Genomic DNA, 27621 nt, shown 5'->3' with positions numbered 1-27621 from the left:
GTTTGCTTATTTGTTTATGATGGCGATTCTGACTGGTGTAAAGTGGTATCTCACTGTGGTTTTAATTCATTTGCATCTCTCTGATGGCTAGTCATGCTGAGCATCCTTTTATATGTCTCTCGGCCCTCTGTATGTCCTCCTTGGAAAACTGTCTGTTCAGGTTATTTGCCAATTTTTTAACTGCTTTTTTTTTTGATCTTCCTAGAGTGGTGTCATGTGAATTCCTTATATATTTTGGAGATCAAACCCTGTCTAAGGAATCAACGGCAAATATGTTTTCCCATATGGTTGGTTCCCTTTCCATTTTGTTGATGTTTTCTTTAGCCGTGTAGAAGCTTTTGCATTTGATGTGGTCCCATTTGTTCATGCTTTCCTGATCTATCAGTGAAAATATTGCTGTGTGGGATATCTGAAATTTTCCTGTTTATGTTTTCTTCTAGGACTTTTATGGCATCATGACTTATATTTAAGTCTTTTATCCATCTCAAGTTTATTTTGCTGTATGGTATAAGTTGGTGGTCTAGTTTCACTCATTTTTATTGTACTTCACTAGTACACTAAAGTGTTAGTCCATGTCTGACATGAAATGTAAAACAATGGTTCCTTGAATAACAGTCAGTTTTAGTTTTAGTGATTTAAAGAAAGCCTATACTCATTCAAATACAAGAATGATAGAGAGAGAATGATGATAAAGTTTTCTGCTTCATCCCTCAATGAGTATGTGACAGTTCACATATAGTAAAATCACATAGGCATCTCTTCTATAAATGCATAGATAACACAAAGTAGAATTGTTCACTGTTTTTTAACTAAAAACTATGAATGGTTCTCTCTCTTGAGAAACTTTCCTATTTTCTTTCTTTCTCCACTCTCCCCAAAATTGACAGATTATCTGACCTACCAATAGTTTTATCTCTATTCACCTTCCAAACCAATGGCCCTTCATGAATCATCTTCCTTTTTGTTAAATCCAAATTCTGTCAAAATAGAAAGAATTATATAAATGATTTCCAAGCATTTAGTTGGGTAATATTTCACATAGTCTCTTTTCAAGAAATCCGTAATATAAAAATACCATTTACATTCACTATTATTATTGGTATCTGTCAAATACTGAAAATGAAATAAAGAGCAAGTTAAACTGCATAAAGTTTTCTAAGAAGGAAAAGGACCTTGGAAAACATTCAGGAGTACTGTCTTCTAAATCTCACTGTAAATAGATGATATTAGCTCATAAAAATAAAGCTATATTTGTCTTTCACTAACTGGCTTATTTCACTTAGCATAATAATCTTCAGGTCCATCCATGCTGTCACAAAAGGCAAGAGTTCCTTCTTACATATGGAAGCTAATGAGCAAAATAAACTGACAAACGGTGGAAACAGAGGCAGTGACACATGGAACAAACTGACAGATGTCAAGAGGGGATGAGGTGGGGGACGACTGGAAGAAAGAAGGTGAAGGGATTAGCCAAAGAGCATATATGCATAACCCATGGACACAGACAATAGTGTGGTGATGGCTAGAAAGAAGGGGGAGTGGGGGTGGGCAAAGGGCAGAGAAAATGTGGACATTTATAATAGCTCAAACAATGAAAATAAAGTACAAAAAAAAAAAGCTGTAAATATTAAGCCACCAGATTCTCAATCCACTTAATTTTTATAAATAACTAGATGAGGGTAATGCATAGCTTTTTTGTAACAGTGCTCTGAATTCGAGGCTCTAGTTCCAAAGAAACTTCTAACGAATTGCACTTATGAAAAGTCCACAAAGTACTCAGGCTTGATATAAATACTAATAACTTAGTAAAAGAATCATCTTTTAGTATAAGTATTCCAGAAAAACCTCATTTTATGGTCAGGGCTAAGCACATCAGTATGCTTTTTGATAAGCTCTTATATGACATAGAAATCTATTTTAACAGTCACCAAATAAATTTGCCAAAATAACCACCTAGTGCAACAGTACAAAACTTGAAATCCTAAGGAGTTGTTAATAGAAAAGCCTCATGTACTAGAAGTGACAATTAATAAAGTTCCCATAGTAAACAGCTCTACTCTTATTCAAACTATACAATATAATAAACTTAGTAAGCAATGTTCTTTAGTATTCTGCAAATTTCTAGCACAAAACGGTTTCACAGAAATGTTCCTTTATCCTCCTTGCACAACCAAAAGGAGGACAACAAACTTAAGAACAAAAAATAACCAGAACTGCCAAAAAATCGAACAGTATGGAAATTCGACAACCAAGGATTTGAAGAAGAAACATTCACCAAGACTGGTAGGAGGGGTAGAGATGACATGCAGCAAGGCTGCTGGAGGACTGGGAGGGTGGGGCAGTGGCTGCTGGACCTGGAGGTCCCACATTCGTGTAAGGATAGGATAAACCAGGAAGAACTGCTGGGGAGCAAGACAGACCGTGCAACGCAGGGTTCCAGCATGGGAAAAGAAAGCCTCAAAACCTCTGGCTATAAAAACCTGTTGGAGATGCGGTGGTGGGAGAAACTCCCAACCTCAAAGAACAGTACGTTGGAGAGACCCACGGGGTCTTAGAAGGTACACAAGCCCACCCACCTGGGAATCAGTTGGGAGGTGAAGGGCCCAGTTTGCTTCTGGGTAGCGGGGGAAGTGACTGAAAGTCAGGTGAGCTCTGAGCAAGTGGCATTGTTCCCTCTCTGACTCCTCCCCCACATACAGCATCACAACACAGCGACCTGGGTTGCCCTGCCCTGGCAAATATCTAAGGCTCCACCCCAGTGAATACCTAAGACTCTGCCACTTCCAATATAACAAGCTGGCTGAGACAAAGAAACATGGCCCAAATGAAAGAACAGATCAAAGCTCCAAAAACAGAACTAAGCGATGAAAAGGTAGCCAACCTATCAGATGTGCAATTCAAAACACTCGTTACCTGGATGCTCACTGAATTGGTTGAGTACGGTCACAGAATGGAGAAAAAAGAGAAGGCTATGCAAAGTGAAATAAAGAAAAATACACAGAGAACCAACAGTACAGGAAAGGAAACCAGGACTTAAATAAATGATTTGGAGCAGAAGGAAGAGATAAACATTCAAGTAGAACAGAATGAAGAAACAAGAATTCAAAAAAATGAGGAGAGGCTTAGGAACCTCTTGGGACATCTTTAAACATTCCAACATCCAAATCATTGGGGTGCCAAAAGGAGAAAAGGAAGAGCAAGACATTGAAAACTCATTTGAAAAAATAATGAAGGCGAACTTCCCCAATCTGGCAAAGGAAACAGACTTCCAGGAGACCCAAGAATCTCAGAGGGTCCCAGAGAACTTGGACCCAAGGAAGCACACACCAGGGCACGTCGTAATTACATTACCCAAGATTAAAGATAAAGGAGAGACTCTTAAAAGCAGAAAGAGGAAAGGAGAGAGTTACCTACAAAGGAGTTCCCATAAGACTATCAGCTGATTTCTCAAAAGAAACCTTGCAGGCAAAACGGGGCTGGCAAGAAGTATTCAAAGTCATGAAAGGCAAGGACCTACATCCAAGATTACTCTATCCAGCAAAGCTATCCTTTAGAATAGAAGGGCAGATAAAGTGCTTCCCAGATAAGGTCAAGTTAAAGGAGTTCACCATCACTAAGCCCTTATTATATAAAATATTAAAGGGACTTATCTAAGAAAAAGAAGATCAAAACTGTGAACAGTAAAATGACAACAAACTGACAACTATCAACAACTGAACCTAAAAAAACAAACAAACAAAAAAACCCCAAAAACAAACTATGCAAACAACTAGAAGAACAACAGAATCTCAGAAATGGAGATCACAAGAAGGGTTATCAGCGGGAAGGACGAGGGGGAGAATGGGGGAAAAGGTGCAGTGAATATGAAGCATATTTGGTAGGTACAAAATAGGCAGCGGACATTAAGAATAGTATAGAAAATGGAGAAGCCAAAGAAGTTATATGCACGACCAATGGACATGAATTAAGGCCGGGGGTGGTGGGGTGGTGGGAATGGGACAACTGTATTAGCAAAATCAATAAAATGTGCGTGCGTGCGTGTGTATGAAAAAAAAAGAAATGTTCCTTTAGTGAAAGACTAAAGTAATCTTTACACAGATGAGACATTTAAAAGAAAGAACTCCTTCAGGTAATATATGTTCCTGCTGAGACGTTAATTACCTGCCAGGTCTCTAGTAAATTTTATTTTTTAAATAATTATTAGACCATCCCTCACCCTGAGCTCTTCAACATTTGGGTATTCTGACAACTTCAGATTGGAGGTATCAAGGCGACGCTGATAATCTTCTAAACGCTGAAAATGAGACAGGATAGAGCAAAGGTTACTGCTTTGGATATCAATGACTTCCCAATTCCTAAATCAAATGAACATTTTTTAACTTACATTTTACAGAGCTCTCTGCCTTACTAGACAACACTGACAACTCACTCTTTCTTCAAATACTCCTTCCCTTGGCATTGAAAACTCTCTTAGTTTTTGTCTTATACCTTTGGCTCTTCTTTCTCAATCTTTTCAAACTCACTGGCCTCTAACTAGCTTATATTTATTTTCTGAATATGTAAATCAGAATCTGAATCAGAATATGTAAATTTTGTACATGGTACAAAATTCAGAAGGTAATGCAAGACACACAATAAAAAGTAACTCTCGCTCCAACCCTGTTCTCTGGCCTCCTCAGCCCCAATTTCTCCTTTGAAGAAATACCCATTTCGTTAGTAGTCTACGGGAACATTTCTAACCAAAAAGAATATACATGTATGCTTGTCTCTGTATATATTATGTATGTGTATATATCCTTCAAAAAAGATATAGTAGCGTAATATATTTATATACACATTATTCTGTGTATGTGTATCACTCATCAAAACATCTTGAAGATTTATCCACATTTAGCACAGAGCTGTCTCTCTTTTTTTAATGGCTGCATGTTATTCAACTCTCAATGAGGTATAGCTTATTCAACTACAACTTCCTAATGGATATGTAGGTTACTTCAAATCTTCTCCTATAACAACACTGGAATAAAATGGCCTAAACATATACTTTTGCACACAAGTGTAAATATAGCTGTAGATTAAATTTTTAAAGAACTGTTAGATCAAAGCGTTCTTGTATTTTCCCCAAGATTATAAAAACTTCCAAATACATAGAAAAGTTTGAATGTATATACTGAATACCCATATACCCACCACCTACATTCTATAATTAACATTTGCTATATTTGTTTTGTCATATATTCATCCATTAGTCATCTCTATATCCATCAACCCATCTTATATTTTAGATGCATTTCAAAATAAGTTACAGATATAAGCACACTTTACCTCTAAACATTTTAGCATTCTTGTAATTAACAGTTCAATATTTGTTTATAGTTCTTTTTATAAAGTAAAATTTACAGAGTAAAATACTTGCACATATTTTAAATGTACCTTTCCACAAATTTTTACAGATGCATGTACGCCTGTGCAATCGAACTCCATCACCCTCATACTTTTTCATTATTAATATCTATCCCACATCCCCAGTGACAACCACTTTTCTATTATTTTTCCACCATAAATTAGTTTAGTCTGTTCTAGAAGTTTATATAAATAGAATTATATGTACATATGCTTTTGTGTGTGTGTGTGTGTGTTTTTTCATTCAGCATAATGTTTGAGAGATTTATCTATGTTGTTTCTATCAGTGGGTCACTCCTTTTTATTGCTGGTATTATTCTCATTTATGATTATACCACATTTGGTTTATGTTATAAACATTCCTGTATTAGTATCCGGGCACATGTCTTCATTTCTTTTGAGAATAACAAGGAAATTGCTGGGTCAAAAGGTCGATGTATAAATATGTGTATTTTTAATTTAGATAAACACTGTCAGATTGCCCTTTGGGGTTTATTATTTTATTTATACTCCAAACAATACACTCAGAAGTACCTGTTTTCCGATAGACTTACCAACAAAGCAGTCATCATATTCAGTTCCTAAGAAATTATATCCAGGTCTATCGATTTGGTAAGCCTCTATATACTATCTTCTATTTTTACCTTCATTACAGTCCTCTTAGAAGTGGGTATATATAGCCAATTGTTTACTGTACACTTTCACCTGATATTGCAAACTGAATTCATAATCCTCCCCACATATCTAGGGCTTCTCTACTCATCCTGTTCATCCAAATGTGCAAGCCAGAGACCTTGGATTTATTCCTGACATCTCTCTTCAAATCTTTCTCTAAATCAGGCACCAAGTCCTGTCAATTTTATCTTCTAAATACTTTTCCAATTCTTGCACTTCTCTAAGCCACCATCATCTATCCTAGACTGCTCAGATTCCTAAGTGAGCTCTTTCATCTAATCTCTTACCTCTTCAATCCATTTTTCACAGAGTAGCTGAGTGATGCTTAGAAAAACCTGAACATGCCAATTCTGATTACAATAAATTCCCAGAGCTCTTAGAATAAAAACCAAAATCTTTAACATTGTCTACAGGGCCCTGTATGATTTGGCCCTCGCCTACTGTATCTCACTTCATCATATCACGATGACTTTGCATTTAGGCATGATAAACACTAATCTCATCTTTCAGTTCCTCAAAGAGACAATGCTTTTTTACCCTAAGGCTTTTCTACATTCTGTTCCCTGTATTTGTAAGGTTGCCCCGTTCCACACTATTTTATTTCACTTTATCCTTCAAGCTCATCTTCCAGAGGTTGGCTTAAATGTCAACTGCTCAAGAAGCTTACTCTGATGGCCACTACCTAACACCCTCAAACTATCTCTGCTCCCGAGGTTAGACACTTTTGGCATCCTGAAATTTTCCTTCATTGCAGCTATCACAACTGATATAAAATACTGAATACTTGTACTATAATTTGTTCAATGCCATTCCATCCTACTAGAAAGCAAGCTCAGTGGGGACAATTATTGTACCCATTTTTTCAACCACTTTATATCTTACACTCAGCATACAATAGATACTCTATAAATACCTGTTGAATGAATGAGCAAACAACTAGCTAGAGATGCTCAAATACTACTACTCTGATGTTCTAGCACAAATATATAGACCTATATACTACATGAATAGTTAACAAATGTCCACCTTTCAATTGTTATTGCACAGATTCCAGGAAACACTAAGTTAATATTCTCACTATGTCATCCTATATCATCTCGCTTTTTCCCTTCTTACCTGTTTGTTTTCTGCCTCCTTGACAGCCTGATTTACATAATTTAAGATCTGACGACAGTGATCTGCAGCTTTCTTCACCTTCTCCCTTTCTGCCGGCCACTCTAAATAAGGGCAAGAAATCCAAAATGGAAAATGGAGGAAATCAGGGGAAAAAAATGGTATCATATATGTCATTTTATTTGAACAGTTAAAAGACCATACTAAGATTCTGAATACTTTTTTTACCAGGCTAAAACCTATGGCAGAATCTCAATTCAGGTAGTCTTATGACACGTGAATTGATTATGACAGTACTTTAAACCGTAAAGTACTAATCTTTAAAAAGAAACCATTGTATAGAAACCCAAGGAGAGATGTTTTACATTAAGTATCAAACCCACTATGTTACACACTCCAGGGTGTAGGTCTCAGTCACATTTGTTAGCAATAAAAATCAGAGCCCTCTCCCCTAAAATTTCACAGTGCACAGCCTACATGATTATGTCCAGTGCACCTTTTAAGCAATTTTTGAATGATAATACAATTCAAAATAGCTCCAAAGTAAGTTTCTTTGAATTTGAAATTGTATTTATAGAAAGAAAATAGATGAGAACATTTGTATCATTAAAAGAAGATAAAATTCAACCCTGACTGGTATGGCTCAGTTAGTTGGAGCATCGTCTTGTATGCCAAAAGGTTGGGGGCTTGATCCCATTCAGGGAACATGCCTAGGTTGTGGGTTTGATCCCTAGTCAGGGCACATATGGGAGGCAACAAATTGTAGTCTCTCTTTCTCCCCCCTCTCCTTTCCTCACTCTCTGAAATCAATAAACAGGTTTCAAAGATGGTGGTTATATAGATGGGAGCTGAGCCCACTAGCTCATGTGCTCGAGTGGGACACTTAGCTGGTCTTCTGAAAAACAAAGTGAACTGCCAACAGAATCTCAGTTGATATGAAGTTTGGAAGCCAAATTGTGCGGAGGATGCTTCAAAATGGGTGGCAAGATTTTATAGGCTGATGCCAAGGTCCCTGGGCCTGTTGCCAAAGACTGTAGCTGCCGTGGGTACATTGGAGGACAGCTGAGTCAGTGATAGCAGCCTAGTGGCTCCCTCCTCCTTCAGGGCAGGGAAGTCCCAGACCTGCACCAGGAGAGATCTGGACACATAAAGTCACTGGGGAGAGAAAAAAGGCAGCAACTGACACACAGCTGATGGGAGTACCCAGGCTGGGAGGGCAGTTGCCCGTCAGGGCACTGTCAGAGAATTTGGGGGATCCTGGTGACACCTGGAGCTGAGAGAAGAGGTGGGCTGTGACTGGCTGTGACTGAGATAGACTCTGGACTTGCCAGAGGGTTGGACTGTTTGGAAAGCCCTGCAGTGGTTAGGAGCATCAGTGGTGCCCAAAGAGGCTTTTTTCAAAAGGAGACCTGAGGTGCTCAGTGTGGGGGTCTCACATGCAGCAACCAGGCAAATGAAGATGCTGAGGAGCGGGGATACAATTTTCTCCAATTCAGGGAACCTCATGGACTGATCAGAGCAGGGCAAAATGAGGTGGCTTTATTGGCACTGGCAGGGGGCAAATGCACAGAGTGGAGAGTGTGGGCCGCACATTGCTCTGAGGGCCTTGGCTGGAAACTGGACACCTCTGATTATTGTAGCCCAGACTGAGCCACCATCCTTGCAGAACCACCGGAAAGAAAAAAAACAACAAAAAACAAAAGGAGCCCAGCCCCCCTCTGCCTGCAGGAACTGGGAAGATCTGCGAAACTGGCTGGGCAGGCTCTTTTTTATTTTTCCTGAAGGGTAAGACAGTGAGACCTGGAGCCGCAAGAAAACCAGAGACAGATCGAGAAAGAAGTCAGAAGGCAAACACAAACAGCTGAGACAAATATCATTTTGCTCTTCAGCAGAACTTGAAAAAACTTCTCTTCTTTCCGTTCAGTTTTTTTTTTTTTTTTTTAATTCTCCCTTGTGTATTGCATTAATGTTTTTACTTTCACTTCACTCATATTCCAAATAACTCACTACTCTTGTTCTTTTACCTTTTATTCTTTTCATTCAGGTTATATATTTCTTACCATACAATTGTTATTCCAAATCCCACAGGGCACCCTTTCCTGGGCTTAATCCATTTTGCCATCTTCCTGAGCTTTATAGCCGTTGTTGTAAACCTTATTTCTTTCACACTGTGCCAACTTTGTCCTTTACTCTCACTATTTCTCCTCCACCTAACATCACCTAAGCGCTCTTTGTTAAGTCAGCTCACATTCTTTTCTCCCTCTAATAAGAGTCTTACTTCTTTTCCACCCTTTATAAACAGTGGCTAGTTGGGTGAAATACCACAGTTACGGCCGTAATTCCCTAAAGGAATACCTATTTGTTCACTGTTTCTTTGTATTTTAAATCCCATAGAATACTCTCCTGTTGTCTTACTCCATTTTGCCTTCCCCGACCCATGATCAGCTGAATGAAGTATTTTATTTCATTGGTTTCTCTTCACCCCCCTTTTTTATTCTTTCCCCTCTCAAGGTGGGCTTTATTCCTTACTCTTATTAGTTTACTTCCCTCATCCTCTCAAAATCATTTTTCTTTACTGTAGACATCTCATATTCATTTTCACTTTTCTCCAATATTCTCATTTCCATTCTACCTGTATTAAACTCATTGAGCTGCCGTTGCTATGAACCCTACTGTGGTTTATCTGCAATTTTGTTCCTGTTGGTCCAGTACCTTTTTAATTTTACTTGAAACCACACAGTATATTCCCCCATTGTTCCCATCACCCTTTCGTGTTTTACTTACATTTTAAATTTTGTTCTCGCTCTACTTTGCCTCAGTTATAGCCCAACTCTTAATCAATTCTCCTTCTTACCATGCAATAACAGTTCCCCTCTTTTAGTCATCTCATATGCCCTTTGACATATCTTATAATATCTACAATCTCTTTTCACCTTTATTAATCTTAGTTCAATTGTGGTTGAGACTGCTGATGTGGTAGGGGAATTCTTTTTGCTGGCATAGGTTTGGTTTTCTGGTAATACTACTTTGTTAACCAATACCTGTACAATAGCATAAAAGACAAGGTGGGAGTTTTGAATACCAGTAAGCCCACTGGAGGGGAGAACCCACCAACAAAGAAGCCACCTACAGGTAAAACCCAAATACAACAAGAGAGCCCACACAAATGGTAGAAAGGGCAACCCTAGAGCATCCAAACAAGAAGATCAAGAGACCGCCGCAACACTGAGTCCCAAAGAATCCCTACCACATAAGTTCACCCCTCGGAGACAGCAGGCATCTGGAACCACAGAAACAAACAAAAAGAGTCACCTAAAATGGGGAGACAAAGAAAGAACTCGCAATTGAAAGGAATGGAATGATCCCAAGTAAAAGCTTAATGTAATGGAGGCAAGCAAAGTATCAGACAAGGAAACAAACAAATGGTTATAACAATGCTCAAGGAACTCAGTGAAAAGTACAAGGAACTGAGTAGGCACTAAAACAGCATGAAAAAGGAAACAGAAACTATAAACAAGAACCAGGAAGACATAAAGAATACAATATTTAAAATAAAAAACACACTAGAAGGAAATTACTAGAGGGCTGAATGAAGCAGAGAACTCAATTAGTGAGCTGGAAGACAAGGTAGAAAAAAATACCAGGTAGAAGAGCAGCAAGAAAAAAAGACTAAAAAAATATGAAGATAGCTTAAGGGAACTGCAGGACAACATGAAGTGCAACACCGAATCATAGGAATACCAGAAGGAGAAGAAAAGGAGCAATGGATAGAAAACCTGTTTGGAAAAACAAGGACAGATAACTTAACTAACCTGGAAAGGGGAAAAGCAACTCAAGTTCAGGAAGCACAAAGGACTCAATCAAGATGAATCCAAAGAGGCCTACTCCAAGACACATCATAAATCAAGTGCCAAATGTCAGACACAAAAAGAGAATCTTAAAGGCAGCAAGAGAGAAACAGGAAGTAACATACAAGGGAGCTCCAATAAAGCTAGAAGTTGATTTCTTAACAGAAATACTACAAGCCAGAAAGGAATGACAAAGAAAGATTCCAAGTAATGAAAAACGAAGGCCTGTAACCAAGACTATACTACCCAGCAGGGCTCTCAATTAAAATGGAAAGCAAAATAAGGAGTTGCCCAGACAAAAGAAGGCTAAAAGAATACACCTCCACCAAACCAACAATGAAAGGCATGCTAAAGGGACTGCTTTAAACAGAAAGTAAAAGAGTAACAGAGAGAGGAACACAAGTACAAAGGGTAAATTTGGAAATGATAAGTACCTGTCAATAATAACTTTAAATGTAAATGGATTAAATGCTCCAATCAAATAACATAAGGTAGCTGAATAGATAAGAAAACATGACCCGCACATATGCTGCACACTAGAGACTCACCTCAGAAAAAAAGACCTACAAAGACTGAAAGTCAAAGTTTGGAAAAAAGATATTCCAAGCAAATGGATAGGAAAAATAGCTGGGGAAGCAACACTTTTATCAGATAAAACAGACTTCAAAACAGAGGCCATAAGAAGAGACATAACATATAAAGACACTTCATAATAAGTGAAAAATCCATCAAGACATAAACATTGTAAATATATATGCACCCAACATAGAAGCACTGAAATATATAAGGAAAATTTTGGAGGACTTCAAGAAAGATATAGACAGCAACATACTTATACTAGGGGATTTTAACACCACACTGTCAACAATGGATAGATCTTCCAAACAAAGTATCAACAAGGATATTACGGCACTGCAATAACCACCTAGATCAAATGCACTTAACTGGTTTCATCCCAAAGATGCAAAATACACATTCATTACATGGAATATTTTCAAAGGTAGGCCACATGATGGGACACAAAACAAGCCTCAACAAAATCAAGAAAATTGAAATTACATCAAACATCGTCTCATACCACAAGCACCTGAAACTAGAAACCAACCTCAAGGAAAAAACTCAAAAACACTCAATCTCATGGAGGTCGAATAGCATGCCATTAAACAATGAATGGGTTAATAATGAGATCAAGGAAAAAATCAAAAAGTTTCTGGAAACAAATGAAAATAAATACACAATAGCCCAAAACCCATGCAACACAGTGAAGGCAATCCTGAGACAGAAGTTCATAGCAATACAAGTCTACCTAAAATAGATAGAAACATGTCAAATAAACAACCTAACCCTACCTCTACAAGAACTGGAGGAAATACAACTAACAAAGCCCAGAGCGAGCAGAGGGAAGGAAATGACCAAGTCAGAGCAGAATTAAATGACATAGAGACTCAAAGAACAATTCAAAGGATCAATAAATTCAGGAGTAGGTTTTTTGAAAAAACAAAAATCAACAAGCCTTTAATCAGATTCATCAAGAAAAAAAGAAAGAGGACCTGTAGGGTAAGTGGAGATAGTCTGGCTTCCTCACCCAAGGTACTTGGGTAACTAGGGGGAGCAGCTTCTCACAGCTTTGAGCCTGGGTTTCACGACCTTGAATCTGGGTGCAATAAACTGCCCCTTAGCATTTAGTAGGCTGGCATGTGCACTTCATGCCAGGTTACCTCATTACTGGGCCTGAGGCCAGCTTTGTTTCTGCTGGTCCTTAAGGAAGGAGGGGCTTCTCACTGGGAGAGAGGGAGTTAGTGAGGGACCCAAGGTGCTGATATAGACGTGGGCTTGCGACCTGTGTGACGCCTGAGGAAGGGGCACCGACATAGACACAGGCTTGTAACCTGTGTGACTCTCCCAAATAAAGGCATGTCAAGCATCCCTACAGCTCCATGCATTTTCTTCCGTCTACCTGAATCTCGAGTGGACCAGCCCAGCCTAGGGAAGCTGCAACACAACACCCAAATAAATAAAATAAAAAATGGAAGAGGAGAGATTACAACTGACACCACAGAAATAGAAGTGATTGTAAGACATTACTACGAACAAGTACATGTCAAGAAATTTGAAAACCTGGGTGAAATGGACAAATTTCTAGAAAAATATAGTCTTCCAAACTTGAGTCAAGAAGCAAAAGCCTGAACAGACTGATAACAGCTAGTGAAATTGAAGCAGTAATTAGAAATCTCCTGGCATACAAAAATCCTGGACAGGATGGTGTCATAGGAAAATTTTACAAACCATTTGAGGAAGAGCTAACACCTATCCTTCTAAGACTATTCCAAAAAATCCAAGAAAAGGGAAGACTCCCAAACTCTTTTTACGAGGCCAGCATCATCCTAACCCCAAAATCAGATAAAGATACAACAAAGAAAGAAAACTACACGCCAATATTGCTGATGAACATAGATGCTAAAATTCTCAACAAAATATTGGCAAACTTCATCCAGCTATACATTAAAAAGATTATCCACCATGATCAAGTGGGATTCATTCCAGGGATGCAAACAGTGTAAATATTTGGAAATCAATAAATGTAATACATCACATAAATAAAAGGAAAGACAAAAATCATGTGATCATATCAACAGATGTGGAAAAAGCATTAGATAAGGTATAATATCCATTTATGATACAAACACTCAGCAAAATGGGAATAGAGGGAGCATATGTCAACATAATAAAGGCCATATACGAGAAACCTACAGCCACTATCATACTCAATGGGCATAAAATAAAAACTTTTCCACTAAGATCCAGGAACAAGACAAGAACGTCCACTTTCATCACTTCTTTCAACATAGTACTGGCAGTTCTAGTCATAGCAATTAGACCAGAAAAAGGCATCCAAAAGTGGAAAGAAGGAAGTAAAACTGTCATTGTTTGCAGAGGACTTGATAGTATACACAGAAAACCTTGTAGACTCCAAAAAACCACTCAATCTAATAAGTGAATCTGGCAAAACAGCAGAACACAATATTTAGAAATTAAAGACATTTTGTTATACCAACAATATATCAGAAACAGAAATCAGGAAAAAATCCTATTTGCTATAGCAACAAGAAAAATAAAGTACCTAAGAATAAACCTAACCAAAGAGTAAAAGACCTGTACTCAGAAAACTGCACAACACTGACAAAGAAATTAAAGAAGACACAAATAAATGAAAACATATAGTGTGCTCATTGATTGGAAAAATTAATGTCATCAAAATGTCCATACTACCCAAAGCCATTTATAGATTCAACGCAATCTCTATTAAAATAGCAATGACATATTTCACAGTTATAGAACAAACATTTCAAAAATTTATATGGAATCAGAAATGACTCCTCATGGCCGCAGCAATTTTGAGAAAGAAGAGCAAAATAGGAGGGATCACAATACCTGATATCAAACTGCATTACAAGGCCACTGTAATCAAAACAGTCTGGTATTGGCATAACGACAGACACATAGATCAACGCAACAGAATAAAGAGCCCAGAAATAAACTCATATTTCTATGGCCAATTAATATTTGACAAAGGGGGCAGAAGCATAAAATAGTATAGAAATAGCCTCTTCATAGATGGTGCTGGGAGATCTGGACAGCTATATGAAAAAACATGAAACTTGAGTACCAACTTACACCATACACAAAAATAAACTCAAAATGGATACAAGACTTAACTATAAGTGGTAACATCATAAAAGTCCTAGAAGAGAATACAGGAAGGAAAATTTCAGATATCCCACACAGCAATATTTTCACCAATATGTCCCCTAGAGCAAGGGACATAAAGGAAAGAATAAACAAATGAGACTTTATGAAATTAAGAAGCTTCTCCATGGCTAAAGAAAGCATCAGCAAAATGAAAAGGGAACCAACGATATGGGAAAATATATTTGACAACGATAACCTTGGGCAAGGGTATGATCTCCAAAATATAAAGAACTCACAGGACTCCACACCAGGAAGACAAACAATCTTATTAAAAAATGGACAAAGGACCTGAACAGACACTTCTCCCAGGGGTACATGCAGAGGGCCCAGAGACATATGAAAGGATGATCAGCACCACTAGCCATCAGAGAGATGCAAATTAAAAACCTCAGTGAGATACCATTTCACACCAGTCAGAGTGGCTATCATAAACAAGGCAACAAACAGCAAATGCTGCAAGGTTGTAGAGAAAAGGGAATCCTAGTGCACTGTTGGTGGGAATGCAAGCTGGTGCTGCCACTGTGGAAAAAAGTATGGAATCTCCTCAAAAAACTAAAAATGGAACTGCCTTTTGACCGGGCAATTCCATTACTGGGATTATACCCTAGGAATTCTGAAACACCAATTCAAAAGAACCTATGCACCCCAGTGTTCATAGCAACGTAATTTACAATATCCAAGTGCTGGGAATAGCCTCAGTGCCCATCAGTAAATAAGTAGATCAAAAAACTGTGGTATGTTTACACAATGAAATACTATGCAGCAGAAAGGAAGAAGGAATTCCTACCCTTCATGACAGCATAGATGGACCTAGAGAGTATTATGTTAAGTTAAATAAGCCAGGTGGTGAAAGACAAATATCATATGATCTCATCTAAGTCAAACCTAATCAACAAAACAAACAAGGAAGCAAAATATAACCAGAGACATGGAAATAAGGAACAAACTGAGAGTAACTAGAGGGGAGGGGAGAGACAGATAAGGAAGCGAAGAAAGGGAAGGGTCTTCAAGGAACATGCATAAAGGACCCATGGACAAAGGCAATGGGGCGGGGGAGACTAATGGGGGGAACATTGGGAAAACTGTAATTGCACAACAATAAAGAAAAAGCAAAAAAAAAAATTAATACAATCAATAAACATATTGTAACAAATTAAAAATGAATAAATAAAAGATGAAATTTTCTACAGTATGGTGAGATACATTGAGGTCTACAATGTAAATAGTATAATCAGAATATTCATAATTACAATCTTCCAAACGTAGTCTAACTATAATGAACAGATGTATGAAATATAAAAATCAATGAGTGTATGGGTGTTTTCAAATTCTGAGGCAGAAGAAATAGGAGTTTGCATAGAATTATTAACGAGAACTAAGTATAACAGCCTAAAGCTCAATTTTGAAATTTAGATTCACTGCCTATTTTAAAACAGAAGATTTGGAATTATAATACATCGATCAGTTGGGTTTACTGAAAGTACATATGTAGATGAAAAAACATCTCTTCAACCCAGTATAAGCCTTCATCAAAGGAAATATGATATACGCTAGAGGAAGAATTGGTGAACTTTTGTAAAGAGTGACAAATATTTTGTACTTTACAGGCTAAATAGTGTTTGTCCCAACTATTCAAAAGCAGCCAGAGACAATGTGTCAACAAATAAGCATGAGTATATTCTAATAAACTTTACAAAAACAAGTGAGGAGCTAGATTTGGCCCATGATCCAGATTGCCAAACCCTGTGCTAGACTTAATAATGGAGTCCGTTAGATCAAATGTCCCGACGTCTGGACTGAATCTTATTAGAAAATTTTGCTTCACTATTTGGAGACTTCTAGGTACCAGAATGCTGTGAGAGAATTTTATGTTTCTTCCTTTCTTTTTGTTCCTAAGCTTTTGAATTTCAGTAAAAAATGCTGTACCTGTGTATTTGGCAATATTATCCAATAGAAGAGGGTACTTAGTAAGCCTCTGCATTTGGGTAGGAATGATATCCTTCAGCTGCAGACGACGACATAGTGGATTACTCTCTGCATCCTAAAATTAAAGTGAAATGAGTGAATTTTAACTTGTACCATATATTCATCATATAAGTGTCTACAGCACTACAATTCTGGTAATTAAATCAAAACTTAATATATGCCAAAACATACCATTGCTACAATATACTTCTGCTTTCTCTTTTTATTCCTAAACCAATAGCTTCTTTGTTACCTGTTTAAGCAAGGACTGAGAACATTCATAACCAACTTTCAGAATCACTTTCTTGGGATAAAACAGTTTATCTTAGCGCAGTCAATATATCTAGTTACAGTTTCCTATAATTAGCATTCCTACCAAAAACAAGTCAGCTAATTTGCTGGCTGCCATTCCAAGTAAGCATATTGGGCTACCAATCTGGATATAGCAGCTAGCTCATCTATAGCAGGGATCTGCAAACTTCTCAGTAAAGTGTCAGATAGTAAATACTTTAGGCTTTGCATCTGTATAGGCTCTATCCCAACTTTCAACTCTGCTGTTTTAGAACAAAAGCACCTCAGATAATATGTAAATCAATGAACGTGGCTATGTGTATTAAAAGGTCCTAAAATAGCTCCCAAAATTCCCTCTCTGGTATATACACTCTATGTAATTCCTTCCTCTTGTGTGCGGACAGACCTGGAATATGACATATTGCTTCTTTGATTAGGTTACTACCAGCTTGCTCTTGAAGATTGTCCTAGGTGAGCCTGACTTAATTAGAGGAGTCTTTGAAGGAAAGCTCTGTCAGAGAGAGATGCTTTCCTACTGGCCTGAAAGAAAGCAAACATCCATCTTGTAAACTGCCTATAGGGGTCATATGGCAAACAAATATGGGCATTCTCTAGGAACCAAGAGCAGTTTGTAGCCAACTACTAAGAGGGCAAGGATCTGTTATACGTTTATAAAGAAATGAATTCTGCTAGCAAGTGGGCTTAGAAGAGGACCCCAAGTCGCAGATGAGAACTACAGCTCCAGCTGACAGCTTGATTTCAGCCTGGTGAAAGCATGAAAGAACTTAGCTAAACTATACCTGTACTCCTCAACCACAAAAACATTGACATAATAAATTTGCATTGTTTTAAGTTGCTATGCTTGTGGTAATTTATTATACAGCAATAAAACACTACTATATTGCTTTCCAAAAACAGGCAAGGGGCTGGATATGACCCACAGGTTGTAGCTTACTGACCCTTACGGTATACCAATATATACCTCAATAAGTATGATTGCTATTATATTCCTCTCTGGGCTGGATATAAACCCATTCTTATGCTTTGATGATACTATTTTAATAGTGTACATGGCCTCTTCTGGACAATATCCCCCTAGTATTGTGAACTTCTATGTCAAGTATTTTAATCCTGATATAGACTCTTTATTTTTTACCATTCCAGTAATTTCAGAGAGCATTTACAGATTTAAGAAACATTACCATAGATATAATCCTTGTAAAAGACTTAGTCTTAGTCAGAATTCCCCCAGTTTATTCTATAATTGGTTTAAAAAATTCCATCATTTATTTTTCCTACAGGACACACTCACTTGAACAAAAGTATGGAATCTAGAATCCTTTTTCTGACGAGATTTGATCATTTCCAGGGCAAAAGGTTGATTACTGCAAAAGGTAGCAGCAGCATGTTTCAATTTCTCTTCCCCTGGTCCACTGAACTGTGCCAAGAAAGCAAAGAACACAATAGAGAATGGGACATGTAGCTGATAAAAGGCCAGACAAAATGAGAGACATCCCCAATCTTTTCAGTATTTCAATAAGTTTTCTCAAAACACAAGAACAGAACTACATATACATGTGGAATATCAATGTTTCTCTATTAAAAACACCTGACTCTGACACATCCAGACATTTTCTAATTATATTTTAATGTTTTCTTCTTTGTAGCTTCCCACTCTAATTACCTTTTTAGTCTACACCACTTCTATATTAGATAGAAAGGTTGACCCTTGGGGACTTATGAGACATAAAACACTTCGAAGAGACTTTGGGTAGTGGACAAGTAATGAAATATATAGATGATGTATCATGGAATTGTACTCTTGAAACCTATGTAATTTTATTAAGCAATATCACCCCAATAAATTTGATTAAAATAAATACAATTAAAAAATATACTGTAAAACCAAAAAAAAACAGATTAAAATTTCATGTTCTTAGAATCTGGCACCTTCACAAAAATGACTCTCTTATTATTGCTTAGTATAAAACCCAGGTCAGGTCAAAACGTTTCAGGCTCGCAATAAAATTAAATTATCACTGCCTCACCTGAGCCAAGGCTAGCTATCCATGCTGTCAATCTCTCTTGGGGAAGATCCATGAGCCTATGAATCTCTTTCGCTAAAAATAATACTTTTTACTGATAATTTTAATTTATAAATTTATGTTTTTACATGTCATGATTTTAAAGTTTCTGACAAAACACCTAGTAAGTGCTTCATTCATAATAGGTACTCTTATAAGTATAGATTGAATAAATTATTTTTAACCATCTTTATATTTCCAATAATTGCTTTTATTATTTACAAATAAATTTTTCATATAATCTTCCCTTTAAAGCCGTAATTTCAAGAGTTTGTACATGAAAATATTTTATTAAAAATCATTTTGTAGTAGATTTGTAGATAAAGTCAAAGTGTTTTTTCAAGTAGGACACATATCAAAGTGACATTTCAACAGGTTGTTCCAACACTGTATCCTTGTTCTGTTATAAATGTGACACTCAATATATTAAAAATAAGACTGACAGCACTTTGGAATGTTAATTCTGCCACACAAGTACTAACACAGTAGCTGGGTTTACAAAAGAAAATAAATGCCATCAACCTCAAGCAGTTGTTAAGTAGTTTTACAAGTAGCTTGAGTATCTGAAAGGTAATTTTAATGGACAAAGGCAAAAAAAAAATTCTCCAAAACTATTTGAAATAATAAAGTAAGTTTAAAGGTACATTTATGATTTTTGCATTTACTATTTCTGCACGGTTCTAAATTAACTATCTATAACTAATGGCTACTAATCTAATTGGTTAGTCCATTCCAAATTTTCCATAGGTCTATCACATTGGCCAAGAATACACTTCTGTCAGTTCTAGTCGTGTTTTTTGTTGAATCTTTAGGGTTCTCTGTAGCAGAATGCAAAATAAATATCCAGAACTAAGTTTCATTTTTACACACCAATAATGAGCTATTAGAAAGGGAAAATTAGGAAACAATTCCATTTACAATTGCCTCAATAAAAGTACTTAGAAATAATTTAACCAATGATGTAAAAGACCTGTACTCAAAAAATTATAAGGCAATGAAGGAAGAAATTAAAGAAGTATACAAATAATTGGAAATATATATGTTGTGTTCATGGATAGGAAGAATTGTAAATTTACCCAAAGCAATTTACATATTCAATGCAATTTTTATTAAGCTACCAAGGGCATATTTCACAGAACTGAAACAAATATTTTAGAATTTTATATGGAAACACAAAAGAGCCAAAATAGCCACAGCAATCCAGAAAAGGAAGAACAAAGTTGGAGGAATTATCATATCTGATATCAAACTGTTCTACAAGGCCAAAGTAATCAAAACAGCATGATATTGGCATAGATAAATGGAGCATAATAGAGAGCCCAGAAATAAACTTGTGCCTTTATACTCAATTAATATTAGACAAAGTAGGCAAAATATTCAATGAGGTAAAAATAATCTACTCAAAAAACGGAGTGGGGAAAATGGGATGGATTATGGGGAAAAAAACCAAACTAAGAAAACTTGACCACCTTCTTACACTATACATAAGAATAGACCCAAAATGAATTAAAGACTTAAATGTTAAACTCAAAACCATAAAAACCCTAGAGGAAAACATAGGCAGTAAAATCGCAGACATTTCTCATAGCCAATTTTTTTCTCTGATACTATGGCCTTGGTCAAGGGAAACAAAAGAAAAAATAAATAAATGGGACTATATCAAATTAAAAAGGTTTTGCAGAGCAAAGGAAACCAACAAAATAAAGACAAACTACTGAATATAACACATTCACTGATATGTCTGGTGAGGGGTTAATATCCAAAATTTAAAAAGAACTTACAAAACTCAACATCAGGAAAACAAACATTCCAATGAAAAAATAGGCGAAGTATCTGAATAGACACTTCTCCAAAGAGGACACATACAGAGGTCAATAGACAAATGACAGGATGTTCAATGTCACTAATCATCAGAATAATGCAAATTAAAACCACAATGAGATAGCACCTTGTACTATCAAAATGTACTACAGTGAAAATGGCTATGATCAATAAACCAACAAACAAGTGCTGGCAAGGATGTGGTGAAACGGAACCCCTCGTGCACTGTTGGTGGGAATATAGATTGGCGCAGCCACTGTGAAAAGCAGCATGGAGTTACTTCAAAATTTAAAAATGCAGAAAATTCCAAGATGGCAAAGGAGTGAATGGGAGTCACGCTAACCTCCTTCCAAGACCAAACTGGAATTGTGACTAACTAGTGGAGAAATCACCTGGAAAACAATGGAACGATAGAGGCAGAGGAGGCTTGGAGCTGCGGACAGATGGTGGATTCAACTATCGCACATCCCAATGGGTAAGAAGTGCGGTGGAGGCTCGAGAGGGTGGGCTGGGCGCCCACGGGCACCAGCACCAGAGGGACATTGCAACGGCCAGTTGGATTCCCCTGAGAAGAACAGGGTCTGAACCATAAACAGGGACCCCTAGAATACAGCAGCTAAAATCAGGAAAACACACAGACAAAACGCGACCCCGAAAAGCTGAGGGGCGCTCTCTGCCAGAGACAGGCGGCTGGGGACTCAAAGAGATACATAAAGGGCCAATGCAAAAATTTGCAGTGGCAGCCGCCCTCCTTGATCTCTGGGTAGAGGCAGCAGCAGAGTGGGCTGGTACCTGGGAAAAGATTGGTGAGGAAAACTTTGTGAAGAGAACTGAGACAGTGGCCGGTGGAGCCCCGGTGATAACTCACCTCCCACTCTGGAGCTACCATCTCACTCAGGCTTAAGTGAATAAATAAACCTGCCTTTTGTGTGCCCCGCACACAGCTTGTGCGCATGCGAGCTGCCAAGTACAGAGAAGCTGGAAGAAATAGAGGATCCCTGGCCAAAGGGGTCACACAGCTGCATAGAGAGCCTTGAGGAGAGACCAGAGACGGAGGCGTTGGGGAAAGAATGGGAGGAGGAACCGGGGAGTCCCGACTCCTTCTCCTTTCCCTAGTCTCCATTTTGCACAGGCAGAGCGCGCCCCCGAAGAGGCAGAAGCAGGCGCGCGGGAGCCACATGGCCTGAGAATACAACGCGGGCGCAGATATAGTGGATCCTTGGCTGAGGAGTCAAGAACTGCCCAGAGACCCCTGAGGAGAGACTGGAAACGGAGGCGTTGTGGAAAGAATGGGAGGAGGAACAGGGGAATCCCAACTCCTTCTCCTTCCCGTAGTCTCCATTGTGCATGGGCAGGCCACGCCCCCAAAGAGCCAAAAGCTGAAAAGCACACGATAGCCCAAAACGACACAGTGCAGGCGGGCACGTGCCAAGTGGCCGGTGAGAGTTGGTGAGCACGTGTGTGGACCCACGACCGCGCGGGCTGGCAAGGGCTCCCGCAGGATGGCGCACACGGGGCCTGCGAGGGAGACCACAGATCAGCAAGGGCAAGCGTAAACAGGTGCCCCTGCGGGCCTCCGAGGGCAGAGCTGTCTGTAGAAATAGTGGATCCCCGTGGAAGGGGTCACAGAGCTGCCCAGAGACCCTACAGGAGAGACTGGAGACAGGAATAACTGGACAGTCGCGGAGCTGACTTCCATTTCCATAGTCTCCATTTCGTGCGGGCAGGCCACGCCCCCAAAGAGCCAAAAGAGGAAAAAGCATACAATAGAAGACCCTAAACTGACCAGTGCGGGAGCGCCGCCATTCGGGCACCAGAGGAGTGTGCGAGGTCGGGCGAATAAGCGCCCCTGGGCTAGAGTAACTGTGTGCTTGCCCACGCGGGAGGGGAATCCTGCCAGGCCAGGGAGTGCGCTCAAGGAGGCGGGGTGAAAGTGCAGAGCAATCCACGCTCTGTGGTCCCTGGCCGAAGGGGTCACAGAGCTGCCCAAAGCAGGAGTCAGGAACAGACAATAGACTCCTGGAAAGTTCAAACGAACGACTCAGAGTCATATAGGGTCAACAACTGACATCATCAGACGCGGGCCCAGGAAGAAAAGTAAAGAAAAAAGGAATGAATGAATAAATAAATAAATAAACCTGTCTACTACCATAGAAGTTTAATCCACAAAGTCAGGAAATCTAGACAGATCAATTGAAGCAGAAGCAAAAACCAATCAATCAATCAATCACTTAATAGACTCTCACAAAAATGGGAAGAAAAAGAAATGCCCCCGAATGAGTGGAAAAAGGGAACCTCCACAGAGAGAACTAAATGAAAAAGAGGCAAGGGAACGATCATATATTGAACTCAAAACAATGGCTCTAAGGAAGCTCAGTGAGCTCAGCCAGCTCAAAGATAACTATGAGAAATTGCAGAGAACCTAGCAGGATCTTACAAGAAACTATAGCAACCTGGAAAAGGACATAGAAACTATCAAGAAGACACAAGAGAATATGAAGAACACCATTTCTGAACTGAAGAACACAGTAGAAGAATCAAAAGCAGGCTATATGAAGCCGAGGATCAAATCAGTGAGATGGAGGATAAGGTAGAAAAAAGCTCCCAGAAAGAACAAGAAATGGAAAAAAGACTCAAAAAGAATGAAGAGGCATTTAGGGAAATGCAGGACAACCTGAAACGCAATAATATCCACATAATAGGGATACCAGGAGAAGAGGAAGAGCAGGGGATAGAGAACCTCTGTGAAAAGTAATGATGGAAAATTTCCCCAATTTGAGAAGACAAAAAGGTCTCATGGATCCAGGAGGCACAGAGGGCCCCACTCAAGAGGGACCCAAGGAGGCCTACTCCAAGACACACATCATAATTTAAATGGCAAATATCAAAGACAAAGAGAGAATCCTCAAGGCAGCAAGGGAGGAGGAGAAAGTGACATACAAGGGGGCCCCGATACGCCTGGGAGCTGACTTCTCAACAGAAACACTACAAGCCAGAAGGGAATATTCCAAGTCATGAAAAGCAAGGGCCTACAACCAAGGCTACTGTACCCAGCAAGGCTCTCAATTAAAATACAAGGTGAAATGAGGAGTTTCCCAGACAAAAGAAGGCTAAAAGAATACATCTCTACCAAACCAGCACTATAAGATATGCTAAAGGGATTGGTTTAAGAAGATGAAGAAAAAGAGTGAGAAAGAGAAAAACACAGGTACAAAGAGAAAAAAATGAATAAGTTTCTATCAGTAACTTCAATGTAAATGGACTAAATGGCCCAATCAAAAGACACAGGATAGCTGAATGGATAAGAAAACATGACCCACACATACACTGCTTAAAAAAGACCCACCTCAGACAAAAGACCTACACAGATTGAAAGTAAAGGGATGGAAAAAAATATTCAAAGCAAATGGGCAAGAGAAGAAAGCAGGGGTTGCAATACTTATATCAGACAAAATAGATTTCAAAACAAAGGCCATAAAAAGAGACCTAGGGGGCACTTTATAATACATAAAGGAAGATCTGTCAAGAAGACATAAACATTGTAAACTTATATGCACCCAACATAGGAGCACCCAAGTATATGAGGAAAATCTTGAACGACTTCAAGAAAGATATAGACAGCAACACACTGATAGTAGGGGATTTCAACACCGCCCGGTCAAAAACGGACAGATCTTCCAACAAAACGTCAACAAGGATATTGTGGAGCTGAATGACGCACTGAATCAAATAGTCTTAACTGACATATACAGAACCTTACATCCCAAAGAAGCAAAATACACATTCTTTTCAAATGTGCATGGAACTTTTTAAAAGATAGACTCAAGATAGGACACAAAGCAAGCCTCAGCAAATTCAGGACAATTGAAATATATCAAACTTTTTCTTGGCCCACAAGGGATTGAAACTGGAAATCAACCTGAAAGAGAAACCTCAAAAACTTTCAAACTCATGGAGACTGAGCAGTAGACTACTGAACAATGAATGGGTCAATAATGAGATAAGAGAAGAAATCAAAAAGTTTCTGGAAACAAATAAAAATGGACAGACAACAGTCCAAAACCTATGGGACACAGCACAGGCAGTCCTGAGAGGGATGTTCATAGCAATACAGGCTTAACTAAAAAAGACAGAAACATTTCAAATAAAAGACCTAACACTACAACTTTAAGAACTGGAGAAACAACAACAAATAATCCCAGAGCTAGTAGAAGGAAGGAAATAGTCAAGATTAGAGCAGAACTGAATGACATAGAGAAGAACAATTCAAAGGATCAATCAATCCAGGAGCTGGTTCTTTGAAAAGATAAATAATATTAACAAGCCTTTAAGCAAATTCATCAAGAAAAAAAAGGAGAGGACGTAAATAAATAATATCAGAAATGAAAGGGGAGAAATAACAACTGATACCACAGACATACAAAGGATTGTCAGAAACTACAATGAACAATTACATTCCAAGAAATGTGAAAACCTTGATGAAAGGGACAAATTTCTAGAAAAGTATAATCTCCCAACACTGAAGGAGGAAGAAACAGAAAGCTTGAGCAGACCGGTAACAGCTAGGGAAATGGAAGCAGTAATCAAGAAACTCCCGGCACACAAAGGCCTGGGTGAACAGTTTCATAGGAGAATTTTCCAAAACATTTAAGGAAGAGCTAACCCCTATCCTTCTCAGACTATTCCAAAAAATCCAAGAGGAGGGAAGACTCCCAGACTCTTTTTATGAGGCCAGCATTACCCTAGTCCCACAAGCAGATAAAGACCCTACAAAGAAAGAGAACTATAGACCAATTTCGCTGATGAACATAGATGCTAAAATCCTCAACAAAATATTGGCAAACTGCATCCAGCAATACATTAAAACGATTATCCACCACGATGAAGTGGGATTCATCCTAGGGATGCAGGGATGGTTCAATATACTCAAATCAATATATGTAATACATCACATAAATAAAAGGAAAGACAAAAACCACATGATCATCTCGACAGACCCAGAAAAAGCATTCGATAAGGTACAGTACCCACTTATGATCAAAACACTCAGCAAAATGGGAATAAACGGGGCATTCCTCAAAGTAATAAAGGCCATATATGAAAAACCTACAGCCAACATCATACTCTACAGGCAAAAACTAAAAGCTTTCCCACTAAGATCGGGAACACGACAAGGATGTCCGCTTTCAACACTTCTTTTCAACATTGTATTGGAAGTCCTTGCCACAGCGGTCAGACAAGACAAAGAAATAAAAGGCAACCAAAAAGGAAAGGAGGAAGTAAAACTAGCATTGTTTGCAGATGACACGATAGTGTACACAGAAAACCCTGTAGACTCCACCAAAAAACTCCTCAACCTAATAAGTGAATTTGGCAAAACAGCAGGATACAAAGTCCATATTCAAAAATCAAAGGCATTTTTAGACACCAGCAATGAAATAGAAGGAGGAGAAATCAGAAAAAATGTACCATTAGATATAGCAACAAGAAAAATTAACTACCTAGGAATAAATTTAACCAAGGAGGTAAAAGATCTGTACGCAGAAAATTATACAACATTGAAGAAAGAAATTAAGGAAGACACAAATAAATGGAAGCATATACCGTGCCCATGGACTGGAAGAATTAATATCATCCAATGTTATCCAATGCTGGGTAGTAATGTTCATACTACTCAAAGCAATTTGTAGATTCAATGCAATCCCTATTAAGATACCAATGACATATTTCACAGGAACAGAATAGACATTTCAAAAATTTGTATGGAACCATAAACGATCCTGAATAGCTGCAGCAATTCTGAGAAAGAAAAACAGGGTAGGAGCGATCACTCTAGCGGACATCAAACTCTACTTCAAAGCCACTCTACTCAAAACAATCTGGTACCAGTACAAGAACAGACCCATAGACCAGTGGAAGAGAATAGACAGCCCAGAAATAAGCCCAGGTCTATATGGGCAACTAATATTTGACAAAGGGGGCAGAAGCATAAAGTGGAGCAATAATAGCCTCTTCAACAAATGGTGTTGGGAGAGCTGGACGGCTACATGCAAAATATTGAAATTGGATCATCAGCGGACACTATACACAAAAATAAACTCAAGATGGATAAAAGACTTAAATACAAGTTGCAACACCATAAGAGTCCTAGAGGAGAACATTGGCCGGAAACTCTCAGATATCCCACGCAGCCATTTTTTCACCAATGTGTCTCCTAAAGCAAGGGACATAAAGGAAAGAATAAACAAGTGGGACCTCATCAAAGTAAGAAGTTTCTGCACGGCTAAAGAAAACAGCAAAATGCAAAGGGAGACAACCCTATGGGAAAATATATTTGCTAACGATACTTCAGATAGAGGTTTTATCTCCAAAATATAGAAGGAACTCACATGACTCCACTCCAAGAAGACAAATGATCCAATCAAAAAATGGGCAAAGGACCTGGGCAGACGCTTTTCCAAGGAAGAGATACAGAGGGCCCAGAGACATTTGAAAGGATGCTCAGCATCACTAGCCATTAGAGAAATGCAGATCAAAATCACAATGTGGTACCACCTCACAGCAGTCAGAATGGCCATCATAAACAGATCAACAAACAACAGGTGCTGGCGAGGCTGTGGAGAAAAGGGAACACTAGTACACTGCTGGTGGGAATGCAGACTGGTGCAGCC

The 27621-nt window shown here is 38.5% G+C and overlaps 1 protein-coding gene across 4 annotated transcripts in view; it reads right to left on the bottom strand.

Annotated features, from left to right (window-relative positions):
- Nucleotides 1–27621, bottom strand: part of ARHGEF12 (Rho guanine nucleotide exchange factor 12) — a 201083-nt gene that overhangs the window by 13156 nt on the left and 160306 nt on the right. For all 4 annotated transcript variants that reach the window (XM_054592457.1, XM_054592459.1, XM_054592458.1 and 1 more), the window contains 5 exons: nt 18358–18483; nt 16716–16830; nt 7195–7295; nt 4217–4294; nt 902–977 (listed from right to left, as the gene is read on the bottom strand). In XM_054592457.1, coding sequence (XP_054448432.1) covers nt 902–977; nt 4217–4294; nt 7195–7295; nt 16716–16830; nt 18358–18483 — 496 coding nt within the window. The remainder of the gene's footprint in view (nt 1–901; nt 978–4216; nt 4295–7194; nt 7296–16715; nt 16831–18357; nt 18484–27621) is intronic.

Source organism: Pteronotus mesoamericanus, unplaced genomic scaffold, assembly GCF_021234165.1.
Source record: "Pteronotus mesoamericanus isolate MK-2021 breed Mesoamerican mustached bat unplaced genomic scaffold, CSHL_Meso_final scaffold_36, whole genome shotgun sequence".
In the NCBI taxonomy this organism is placed as follows: domain Eukaryota; kingdom Metazoa; phylum Chordata; class Mammalia; order Chiroptera; family Mormoopidae; genus Pteronotus; species Pteronotus mesoamericanus.
The sequence above is the reverse complement of the archived record's forward strand: the minus strand, read 5'-3'. Positions and strand labels throughout refer to the sequence as shown.